The sequence below is a fragment of the Malurus melanocephalus genome, unplaced genomic scaffold (genome assembly GCF_030028575.1).
Source record: "Malurus melanocephalus ecotype Western Australia unplaced genomic scaffold, MMel_1.1 scaffold_282, whole genome shotgun sequence".
Taxonomy (NCBI): domain Eukaryota; kingdom Metazoa; phylum Chordata; class Aves; order Passeriformes; family Maluridae; genus Malurus; species Malurus melanocephalus.
In genome coordinates, this window is record NW_026623514.1 from 705,943 (window position 1) to 718,081 (window position 12,139).

The window sequence follows — 12,139 nt, forward strand, 5'->3', positions numbered from 1 at the left end:
TAGAATTCCATGAACAGGCTTGCAGTGCAAGCACTGGAGAAAATGGAGACCAGGAAGTTTAAGTCCAAAAGTAAGGGACAYCGAGAAAGTAACTGTGGAGCATTGGATACACTCAGTAGCAGCTCCACCTCTGACTGTGCCATCTGCTTGGAGAAGTACATTGATGGGGAGGTAAAGGATGAAAGGTTTCTTCACCAGGGTCTGGGAATGTAGGTGGTTTTAGCACTGTGATATGTGGCTGGCTGTTGGGTACGTTGTATACTGAGGTGGTGCTACTTGTCAGTCTGATCACACTGAGCAGCCACCTCAGCCTCCACTGCATTCTGCAGCTCCCACGATGCAAAGTGAGAGGTGAGGAAGCCCCTTTTGCAAGTTGCTACRTCCAGTGTTCTTGCATTTCTGAAGAACAAGTCCCAAAGAAGTCAGGGTTGCCTCAGCAGTTAGTTCTCTCGGTATTTTTGACAAGTCATGCACTAAGGTGATGATGCGTGCAAGTTCTGTTGGAGGTAAGGGATACACTTAGTGTGTCTTGCTTTTCAAGATTTTATGGCACCCTGTCTTAAAARTGTCAAGTACAAAGCACTGCTGGGAAACCAGAGGAGGAGATGCCAGAAGGTTCAGGAACACTTCTTTTGGCTCCTCTGTTACCATCACTGTCCATGGCAGCTCCACCCAGAGGAAGGAATGAAAGGGTGAAATACAAAATGGATTTCTTAAAATAAATGGAGTCAATATTCACAGGTGTAAACTTTCGTTAGAAAGATTATGTGAGGACATTTTACTTTTAAATCATTCATAAAGAGTSATGGTTTTTAAGGCAATAGAAAATACCAGGTGTGTATTTGAGTTCTGCAAGGTGCAAATACAAAGTCAATTAAGTTAGTTGATGGGAAATTATTTAGAGTAGCAAGAATGAAGGTAGATAAGGACTTCAAAAAGGCTGTGCAAAACTGRCTGTAGAGGAAATTCAGGCATGAGCTTCAGTGTGAAGTGTTAGAAATAGGGAAGAGCTTCACATATATCAGGGATGGGCTGGAAACTGAGCACTGCCATACAGGAACAAGATCTTGAAGCTGCTTTAGATAGCTTTGTGAAAGCAAATTGGTGCTTTGTGGCAATTAAAAGGGCAAATCAGATACTTGAAATTAGATGGAAATGTCCAGAGAACTGAACAGGAAACATAATTACACCACAGTGTAAGTTTCATCTCAYTTTGAGTGCTGTGTACTTGGGGAAGGAGGGAATACAAACTCATGTGGTGTTCCTCCACCAGGAGGTAGTAGCCCTGTGGAACTTYTTGCCAAAGCATGTTAGAAATTGAAAACCTAAGTTCATTGGGAGACATTAGCAGTACTGGGAAGAAAGACTTGTTGCAGGTTTCTGAACTGGTAGATATTTGTCAGGCTCAGGAAATCCTGTAAACAGATCCTTCACAGCTGAAGGATAAGAGTGCTGGATAAGGGGGAAGAATATCATACACACTGTGTTGGTTTTGCTTTTCCCTTTCCCTGARTGTTTTCCATTCCGTATAATTGTAGGAAGATACATCATTATCAAGATACATCTTGATTTTTTTTTAAGTTCATATATTAAGAAAAACTTTAATGATGGGCTTCTTCAAGGTATTGGGTCATAGGACATTCTGCAAAAAGTGTCCTAAAKAAATGCCCTATGCCTACATGGAGTTGTAACATACCTGCAGACTATTTAAGACACAGCTGATCATTAGCTGTTGTGCTCTTGGCTGTCTTCATGGCATTTTTCCTCYCTCTTAGCACTTCGAGACTAGGAATTGATCCATTCAGTAGCTAGGTTGAAAAAACTAGGAACAAGYTGTGAAAAACTCACTTGTTAGGAAGAAGTACTTTTTCATGGTCCTTCATCTGTTTCTGTAGGAACTGCGTGTCATTCCTTGCACTCACCGATTCCACAAGAAATGCGTGGATCCTTGGCTGCTGCAGCATCACACCTGCCCTCACTGCCGCCATAACATCATAGGTAAGTGCTGCAGTGTGGATGCTCTCTTGTGTTGTTCGTTTCAGACATATCAGCTTATGAGATGGAGCAAAAGGTGTGCCTGTTCATGAATCTCCATGGAACTCTCAATCCTTACTGTAACACAGCCTTAGAAATACAACCCTAAACTCTTGAGAATGGCCAGTGCCCCTGGCATAACCTTGGGGTGGGGATGATGCCCAGCTGAGGGCAGTGTTGTGCAGCCCTCAGTGCAAGGATGCGCTGTGAAGAGGGATATGTTTTCCCTTGGGTGTTATAAAGAAAACAATGTATGGGCTTTTATTTCTACATGGTATTTTAACTTGGAATGTGGTTTCCCTTACTTGCCCTCTTCCTGCTTTCATTTCCTCTGTCTTAAGAAAATTTTTTGTCAGTGCACGTTTATGTAAAATAATGTGTAAAGTGAAAATTTGAGCAATGACTTCCAGCCTGTCTCAGCCTCTGCAAAATGTAAGCAGAAGATTTTGTGTATATGAGAACWATATCTGAAGTAAATTCACTTTTCTTCAAGACAGATGCTTTTTACTTTTGTTTAGTTCTTATTCCTTTCTATGTAAAAGATTGGTGTATAATGTAATGACTTGGAAAACCAAATATCCTTCTTTCTTGCATAAAATATATTCCCTTTTATTYCCTGCTAGTTCTACTTCTCTGTTCTTATTTCTCTCATTCAGAACAGAAGAAGGGGAATGCAGGTCCAATCTGTCTGGAATCCATCAAYCCAGCACGCAGCCGGCAGCAGAGGGTGATCCTGCCTGTCCATTACCCGGGCCGGGTGCACAGAGCAAACCAGATAACAGCATATCCCACTCGGACAAGCATGGACCCTCATGGSAACCCCATCACCTTACTGACAGTTGAGCGGCACGGTGAACAGAGCCTCTACCAAGCCCCGTCCCCAGCCTATATTCGCAGTTATCAGCCTATTCATTTGGACCATGCTTTAAACACACATCATTGTAGCCTGGAACACAGGGCTTACTCTCCAGCTCACAACTTCCGAAGACCCAAGTTTGGTGGACGCAACTTTTCCAAAGCAGCGTGCTTTTCGCGATACGAGACCATGTATCAGCACTACTATTTCCAAGGCCTTAGTTACCCTGAGCAAGATGGACAGCTTCCAGCTGGCATTTCCTCAAAGGGTCCTTCCCGTGCCTTTCAGCCTGGTAGCAGCATGCTTTTCCCTCCTGTGGTACATGTGATGCCCTCATCCCGCTTGGAGAGTGGCAGTACCTCCAGCTTTAGCTGCTATCACGGTCATCGTTCGGTGTGCAGTGGATATTTGGCTGACTGCCCTGGGAGTGACAGCAGCAGCAGCAGTTCTGGTCAGTGCCACTGCTCCTCCAGTGATTCCATGGTTGACTGCACTGAGGTCAGTAACCAGGGGGTGTACGGGAGCTGCTCCACCTTCCGCAGCTCTCTGAGCAGTGACTATGACCCGTACGTTTACCGCAGTAGGAGCCCTTGCCGAGTGGGTGAGGTTGGTGGTGCAAACAGGGGTGCAATTGTTCTCTTGGAGGGCCCCCACCAGGATGAGCTTCCTGCTCACAGTCACGGTATGGTGGGTGCTGACTGCCGGCCTGTGCCAGCTTCTTCCTCAGGGGACCAACTGTCTAATTGCAGCATGGATATGAACTATAGCAGTAATTCCTCACTAGAGCACAGGGATCCAAATGGCACTACCTCAGAGGGAGGACCTGAGGCCACTGCTGGTGCTGCCTTGGATGTTAAAAGGAACTGGAAGAATCCAGAGATAGCAGGGTCGATTACAGAGCAAGCATGCGCATGCTGCTTTGAATTCCAGCACTCTGCCCTGGAGCCTAGCAGTGGGACAGCTGACTGTAGTGCACTCTTCCTTAGCTCTCCACTGTGGGGGACATGTGGCCAAGGAATTGAACCACAGTCAGGGAGCACCCCAGGCTTGTACAGTATTAATTCAGACCACTTGCATAGGACAGATGGGGTAAAATATGAGGGGTTGCCCTGCTGCTTCTATGAAGAGAAGCAGGTAGCCTGTAGTAGCAACAGTGGCAGTGGAGGTGGTGGCTGCTATACAGAAGACTATGCAGTGAATGTGCAGTACACGCTTCCTGATGAGACCTTGCCAAACTGCTGTAAGGGTGTATGTGATCTGGGTCAACGCATTCCCATAATTCCTGAAGACAGAGACTGCGAGCTGATTCTACCGACAGAGCACCAAGGGACCCACATAGGAGGCTGTAGTTCCTGGGATGGAACACCTGAGCTAGACACTTACCTGCACTGTCAAGGTATTGGAGAGGTACAGGTCGAGAGGGAGGTGTGCTATGAGGCGACATCATTCCTGCGGCAGAACTACTCTCAGGAGGAGGAAACTGGAATGCCCTTTCCCAGTCCCACTCTGAACTCCCAGAAGCTTATGATGACCACAAAGGCCACAGGTAATATATGCTTTTTTTGATTACCTGCTACCTTTTTGTCTTAGTGTATGAAATGCTGGTGACTACTTAGGTACCTGCAGCTATAAAGGTTACTCCATCCTTAGCATAAGAGCAGGCTACTGATTAGCCATTCACCCCAAAGTGTTGCTTTGCAGCAACTCTTGTTACCTATGCTCATTTTGTCATAGCCAGAGGAGAAGGTGATAGCTTACTAATTAATCCTATAAAAGCTTTCATGCTCATCCTTTGTGGGAAGATGTGGCTGTCACTGTGACAGCCTCTATGCAGGTATTGCAAAGCTGCCAGGGATGCCTTTACTGCAGGCTAAACAGCCCAAATCCCTCGGATTCTTCACACAAAAATTGCTACAAGCCCTCTGAGTATTTGGCTCTTGCTAAACTCCAGTCAGTGAGTGTCTCGTTCTGGGGGCTCAGAACTGTATGCAATATTCTAGATGCAATGTTCCTTAGTTTTCTTTATCCTTCAGGTGCTGGATCTCATCCCTTGGAGAGAAGCCAAATCAGTGACTAGACCTGTCCAGATGATCCCAGATGGAGAAGCGGAGCTTTTCAGAGACTCCAAATTCTCATGGACTTATTTTTTTTAAGCTTTGACAAACACAAAAGTGGTAATGTGGAGAAGTCCCTCCCCTACTTCCTCTGTGTTCATATCGGTTTGATTGTCTCCTTTGTCCCTCCTGCCTGAAGCCTTCAGGCCTTGATTTGTGTGCAAAGCCCATGTGGGATGTGGTGTGGAGCATTTCTGAGCTCTAGTGCCATTTCTATATTAATGACAAAGTGTTATTTATATTTTCTTTTAGAAGTGACCTCTTGCTGAGAGGTAACACAGTGTGTTAAATAAGCCAGGCTATGTGTAAATGCTGTTATCTCCTACTTAAAGGAGTCCAGMCTTTGATAAGCTCAGGGCTACACCTGCCTTAGAAACCAGATAGCACCTTGAAATATAGTAGTCCAGAGGGATACAGCTGCTGAATGGATGCTCAGATACTGACTAATCCCAGTAGCAAATCCTAGCAGCCAGCAAGTTATGTGAGCGATTTTGAGGGAGGTGAAGCATTGGACTGTCTCCTTTCTCCTCTTCCCTTCTCCCCCCTTTCATGCTGCTCTGATGGTTTGGCTAGGAAGGTGTCCTGCCATTATGATTAGTTTCAACAGAGTGGGGGTAAGGAAACTGATAGCTCAGAATGTTCTCATCCTCACTTCCTGTRTTTAAACCGTGGACCTCATTGTATCTTCTGACCAGTGAAGAATGCTGGGRACCTCTCCCTCAAGCAGATGCTAGAACAAAGTGCTCAGAAAGGGTATTACCTTTGTAGGTAATGAACTTTTCCTTCCATAGGAAGTTTTTCAGGCACCTGTAGCCCCTGTTACAGCTGTGAGGAATGCTGGCATGTGCAGGAAAACAGCTTGCAGCATGCTTGCAACTATGCTGGCTCATTTTGGAAACAGGCCACAGGGTTTCTTGTTTCCTTATAGGCTGCAAGCATGCCTAAGGGAAGCAGTGCTTGTCACCTTTTGTGCATGTGGGAAAGTGAGGGACTTGGTTTAATCATTGCTTTCTTCTTTGCTGTGGTTGATGTAGCTTCCATAGATGATTGATCTGTTTTAAAGGTTTCTTGGGCCCAGCCAGTTGTGCTTCATTTTTGTCTTGTGTACAGAGTGCTCTCTGTATACCCCATTAGCCTGGGCACATACTTTTGTTCTTGTTCTTGTCCTAGTGGGGATGTTTGTTATCATGAGATAATTTATGTCGTCACTTCTGATAGCAATTGTTTCCTGTGGAAACAGCAGCTTCTGAGTAAGAGGCTACCATAGAATGGGTTAAATTGCCTGTCATGCTGCATGTGCCTGAGGACACAGTGTCATCCTGTGGTGTATTCACAGCAGGAATTCTTCTAAAGGGAAACTAAGTATTTAATGCCCACAGTGCCAGTCTTCTGAAAAGATTTGTCCTAAGTTCAGTACACTTTRGAGATACTTCAAAGACATGAAATAGAGATGTACAGTTCATGTTACATATTCTGCCAAAGCAATGTCCTTGACAGCTCTGGGCTAGATGTGAGACCCAGCAAAGCTAACTTGTATTCTCTGCAGTCCCAAATGAACTAYTTTAAAAGAAGAAAATACCTAAGAAATAACAAATACATTAGTCTGTTTCCTTTTGCTTTCGTACCCAGTAAGTTAGGAAAAAAAGTTCTATCTAAAAGAATTCACATTACAYCTTTTTAATCAACAAGCACCAAAATCCAGCTGTTCAGAGAATTAATACAAGGCAATATTTGGGTATAAGATTTAAAGAAAAAATTCAATAAACACATTTTGTGTGTATAAAGCTTATTAAAAACTTATTCATTCTCTGAATAACTGAAGTAAGTGGTACGTGTTGGGAGAATAAACTCTAAAGGTTTGTGATTTTTTGATTATTTTAAAGTCTTATCTTCTCCTTCCTCCCCTAAAAAAGAAATGCATTGTAGAAGCTACAGTATACTAGCTTGGTTATTCAGCTTGGTGTTTGTGAGGCATTTTAAAGGCCACCTAAGATAAATTGTATTCTGTAACTATACAGAATGTTCTGGTGAAATGTGGTTCTTAAAAAAGATTTGAATATTCTGGCTCATGGTGACCCTGGATGTACTGGTCCCATACACATGTTGTGGAAATCTCTGCCGGTACAACAGCCTCTGCAGGCCATGCCACAGACACCCTACACCTGCTTTCTGTGTTGGGTTTGACATTTAACATAAAACTCTATGTCCAGACTTACAGGCTAGCTGGCCATGATAAATGGTTTTTATAACCAAATGCCTTTCTACTRCTTACATGAACAGTTGTCATTGTGTTTGGCTCATGAGGCACTATTTAAAATGTTTTTAATTAAAATGGTCTTATAGCACTTAAAATTGTTTTGTATAAAATTTGCTGTAAAGATTTGTAATATGGTCAAAGGGCTCTTTCTCCTTCATTACCATTTTTAAAAATGTTTTAAAAGCTAGAAAGCATCTTGTATATATTCTGTATATGTATAGCAGCACATTTCATGTATGGAAATATGTTCTCAGAATATTTATTTACTAATATATTTATCTTAAGCCATGTCTTATGTTGAGAGTGTGTGATATTATTGTAATAATCATTGAAAATCACTAACACGAGGCCCTGTAAATACATGATAATTGCACACAAAGATTTTACAGTACTTGCCGACCAAAAATGATTTAAGAGAAGCGTAGTTACTTGCAGTTTTGTAAGAAAGTGTACAAATGTCTGTATTAAAAAAAAAAAGGCAAAACCACACAAAAATACAGTTTTATTGCATATACATGTGGGAGTTGTCCTTCTTGTTTTGGGGGAAAGGACATAGATAACTGTTCTCCTCAAAGTATAGTCCTAGATATACTGAGATGAACTCTAACAAACAACATTTTTTTCTTTTTTTTTTAATAACAGATAGGTGGATATGTATATACACACACATACAGACCCATAAGTGTTTTGTTTTTTTTTTTCTTGAGGCAACCTGAAATATTGTGTCTGGGGAATGTTCCACTTTCAGCAAATGCCACAGTTGAATTTATCAAGTGTTGTGCAGTGTAAGTCCAGTACATGACAGTTTTTTGAGCTGTCTTCCTAATCCTGTCCCCAGGCAGTCCCACCTGGTATCTGTGGGACACAAGGGCTGCCTGGTGCCTCAGTTTCCCTCAGTTTCAACCTGACTGATGTTGCTGTTGAGGCTGAGGTAGCTCGATTCATTGCAGGGAAACCAAGATTACGTAGAAAGCAAGGCACAGAAGGAAAGGAGAAGGGTTAGGAAAGCCCCAGGTTGTGCCATGGAAGAGATGGATGGAGAGCTCTGCCAGAAAAATGGGGGAGGAAATGCAGTGAAGCTGAGTGCAGGGTGGCAGTCCACAACTGTCAGAATATACAGGCTTTATACAGCACACAGATTATTGAGGGGCAGCGGGGTAAGTGTCACACAAGCCCCTGAACCTTCCAGGCACTTGAGAAGTACTCCATCTGCTTAAAGAAATCCTCATGTTTGGAACCTGTCTATTCCTTGTGGCAGGGGAACTTAACTCTTGTGTAATCTCAGGTAAAAGTAATTTATAGTTCTGAAATAAAACTGTTTTGAGACTACATGATACAGGTGGACACAACTGGRTAAGTCATAGCTTGAATAGTCAGGCTAGATCCAAGTCCTAGCCCTGGATCATGAAATCACCGGTCCTGCTTAAGTGAGAATCAGTACTSTGGTACTTGTTTTGTCAGCAGAGAGCACAATTTGATCAAAGATGTTTTTGCAGACGCCAGAAGAGGGGAGCCTGGGAGTCTGTGGCTCTGTGTGTATGTCCATGTCTGTTTGTGTATGTTATTGTGTAAACAGTTTGCCTTTGTGTATTATTCCCATCCATTGATACAGACCCACACAGTCTTCCAGGACTCTCCAGTTTCTTCCTTCTCCCAAAGACTTTCCTGGTAATCCCCTGGACTTCCCCATCTCTCATCCATGTTCAAATGCACTGTATTCAATCACCTCAGGATTCAGCCAAGAAATGAACCTTACTTCTCTCCATCCCTCCTTGTTTCATATGTGAAAACTCCATTTAGGGTGACATACTGTTGAAAAGTGTCATTTTGTACAGAATGAGGACCAGTTACCATCCTCAGCTCAGGAGTGATGGAAAAGCCTGGTCTGTGTGCAAAGACAGGCACAATAATGGAAGAGCAACAGGAGCAAGTGCTTCCCAATTAAAGTACGTGCCCCATTTTCATTCAGTGAACAGCAATTGCCAGTGGTTACAGATATGCCTTGTTATCTGCAAATTAGTTCATGAAACTGTTTTTACAACTAGCATAAAACCTGCTGTATATGAATGGCTGGTAACTCATACATTGCTGGGTCACATGTGAGTCTCCTTCCTCTTCCCTCCCTCCACCCCTGCTGTTTGCTGTTGCWGCTAATGTTTTGTTTTCTCGTTTCCTGTTCTGAAGAAAACCGGTAGGTGATTGTGCTTTTAAGAACAGGACATACCACTACCCTTGGTGTCCCACAGCATAATCAGTGAGCCCACATTCTGTCTGAGAAAGGAGCTGTGGGCTGCTGGCTCAACTTGTGGGTGCTRCTTAGCTCTGTGTGTGATATTCTCTCTGGTCTTTGTTGTGGCTTTGTTTTTTTAAATGACTAAATATAAATATTTTCTATAAAAATTAACATTTTGATACTTGGCAAGGGGGGAGGCTCTTTTTACCCTTCAGTTTCGGTCTTTAAGGAACAAATTCGTGACAAAATGCCCTGTGTGGTACCACCAACCTCCACAGAACCTTGATATGGTAAAAAAGACAAGCAGGAGCAGGCTATTCTGAATGGATTGTACATTATCAGAACACTTGGCGTTAGTGTAACACTATCTGCAATATTGTGTGCATCTGTCAAATCCTATGACAGCTGTTAGGTAACGTTTGTTGTTACTTGGGTAGTGTGAAGAGAAAAATGCCCTTAAAAGGATGGCCATGTTCATACCCTGTGGAGCCAGCTTGACCTAATTCTTGGGCCAGGGAGACAATAGCATACCTGAAACCAGATATTTGATCTTGCAGTGAAAGCGCCGCGCTTCTGTGACTTAAATGCCTCATAGGAAAGTGTCTCTTTCAGAATAAAGAACCACTTCTCTCATGGGGAATGGAATTGCTGCTTAGGAAACAACCAAGAAAAAAAAAAAAAGGAACAGTTTCCAGAAAGAACCAAAGTGAAAAGTCTTGTAACTGGAATGGTGAGAAAGGAGAGCAGAGTAACCTCTCCAGTGTAAGGGGAGGCCAGTCCCCTGTGACAGTTCTGTTTCTAAACAAAAGATGAGGCTTCACATGAAAAGCTGGAGACAGTTTTGGTATTTGTCACTGGTTTTCTGGTGTTTACATAAAATGTTGCTGAAGGTTTCTTAAACTGCAGGATTATTTTGCCAGCAGGAATTAATTAAAGAAAGGATGAATCTTGCAAGAAACTGGAAACAGCATTACACATTGCTGGAATTCACAAAGAAAACACTGAAAGAATTGTTACAGTTCTTTTTCAAARTTTGAAAACATGTAAACTGAAAACTTTCAGTTTGCTGTTACCTCAGAAGTTGTGTCTCAGAGCAGTATCATACTTTATATAAGTAATCATTCTCAGCTCAAATACTCTCTCCTAATCTGGATCACAGACAGTGCTGTTGTAATCTGCTGGCAAACTGCAGCAGTTTCTGCCTCCTTTATTCCATGTTTGTATACATTTTAGCCATCCTAACTGAACTCGTCCTGCAAAAATACATTGTATTTATTGTTTCATAATAATTATTTACAACCATTTGCCGAATGCAGGGTGACCAGTTATAAATACAGCGCATACTTCAGTAGTGAGTCGTATCAAGTTTGATTTATTCTGGTTTCTTGACAGCCTTATGTGGTTCATGTGATAGCTTTTGGATTTGTAACAAAATGTCTTGAGACTGAAAGTCAGAATGCCAAATTTCATCCCAAAGCACAGGTGCTCAGTAAATCTGAGAAAGTATGAGTGGCGTGAAATGTGTATTGGGGATGTGTTGTTACAGAAWACATGAAGGCAATTGTATTTTTCACTCTTAAGGTGGCAGAATTTTTCATAAATGTCTAGAACAATATTCAGGTGAAACTGTCAGTGAAATGTATTTCATTGGAAGATTGTGAAATACTGCTGTAAGGTAGTAAGAACTAGTTGGACAAGTTTTTGTCAGGGGTTGTTTTTGTAGTTCACCCTTCCTTTAGGCAGAGTGGTGCACTAGAAAAATCTGTTCCTTCCCACTGCCTGAGAAGGTTTATTAAGCAGAAGATGAAAGTGGAATAGCTACTAATGCTCATTCAGTGGCAGCCGTGTGTCTGCTGATGTGTTTGGCCTGTGGTCATASAGGCTGCAGATTCAGTGCAGTTTCCAGGACTGTCCATAAAAATCTCCTGTTTATAATMTTGCTTTGGGTGTTGGAATACATGGACTTCAATTCTGCAATCCCACTGGGTTGTGTGCATGAACAATGTGATAAACTTCCTCAGCATTGTCCTGGCTGTAGAAAATCTGGCAGAAACAAGTCCTAAAGAAGATTATGCTAATGCTTGATTGAAAAAGCAGATTACATGTTTGATGGAAAAAATCATCCAGAGAGTATGTGCACATGAATTTGCAGAATCTGATGAACAGCCTAATACAATTACAAGCTAGAAATGAGATTGAAAGGAGGAAAGTGTTTCTTATAGCAATTGTTTTATCAGCATCTACTCTGTCGCAAAACTGAGTCTGAGTTACCCTATTCCCAATGTCCTTCTATCATATATATACACCAAAGAAGTATCTTTGATTTTTTTCCTCTGTGGTTACAGTGTATAGAAAATTTATTTTTCCCAGAGTGTAAACTAACATCTTCCTATAAAATGTTAGCAAGATGCAAGCATAATATGCTGTATTAAATAATGCATTTCCTATACAGATACAAATATATATATTACTATGATAACACATCACACATTTTTACATAACACAGTCTCTATTTTCCCACAACGTAACAATATTAAGACAAAAATACATATAAAATCATGTAGTCAACAAACTAAACTAGGTTTAAATGTAGATTTTGAATGAGAGAAGGCACTTGTCCAGCTGGCCCCTTTCCTCCTGAGGTC

At 42.1% G+C, this 12,139-nt stretch overlaps 1 protein-coding gene across 2 annotated transcripts in view; it reads left to right on the forward strand.

The window, feature by feature from the left end:
* The window catches only part of ZNRF3 (zinc and ring finger 3), a 63,935-nt gene extending 56,042 nt beyond the window's left edge, over positions 1–7,893 (forward strand). For both annotated transcript variants that reach the window (XM_057376549.1, XM_057376547.1), the window contains 4 exons: positions 4–171; positions 1,896–1,998; positions 2,691–4,436; positions 4,924–7,893. In XM_057376549.1, coding sequence (XP_057232532.1) covers positions 4–171; positions 1,896–1,998; positions 2,691–4,436; positions 4,924–4,967 — 2,061 coding nt within the window. In that variant the 3' untranslated portion in view covers positions 4,968–7,893. The remainder of the gene's footprint in view (positions 1–3; positions 172–1,895; positions 1,999–2,690; positions 4,437–4,923) is intronic.
* The last annotated feature ends 4,246 nt before the right edge of the window (positions 7,894–12,139 follow it).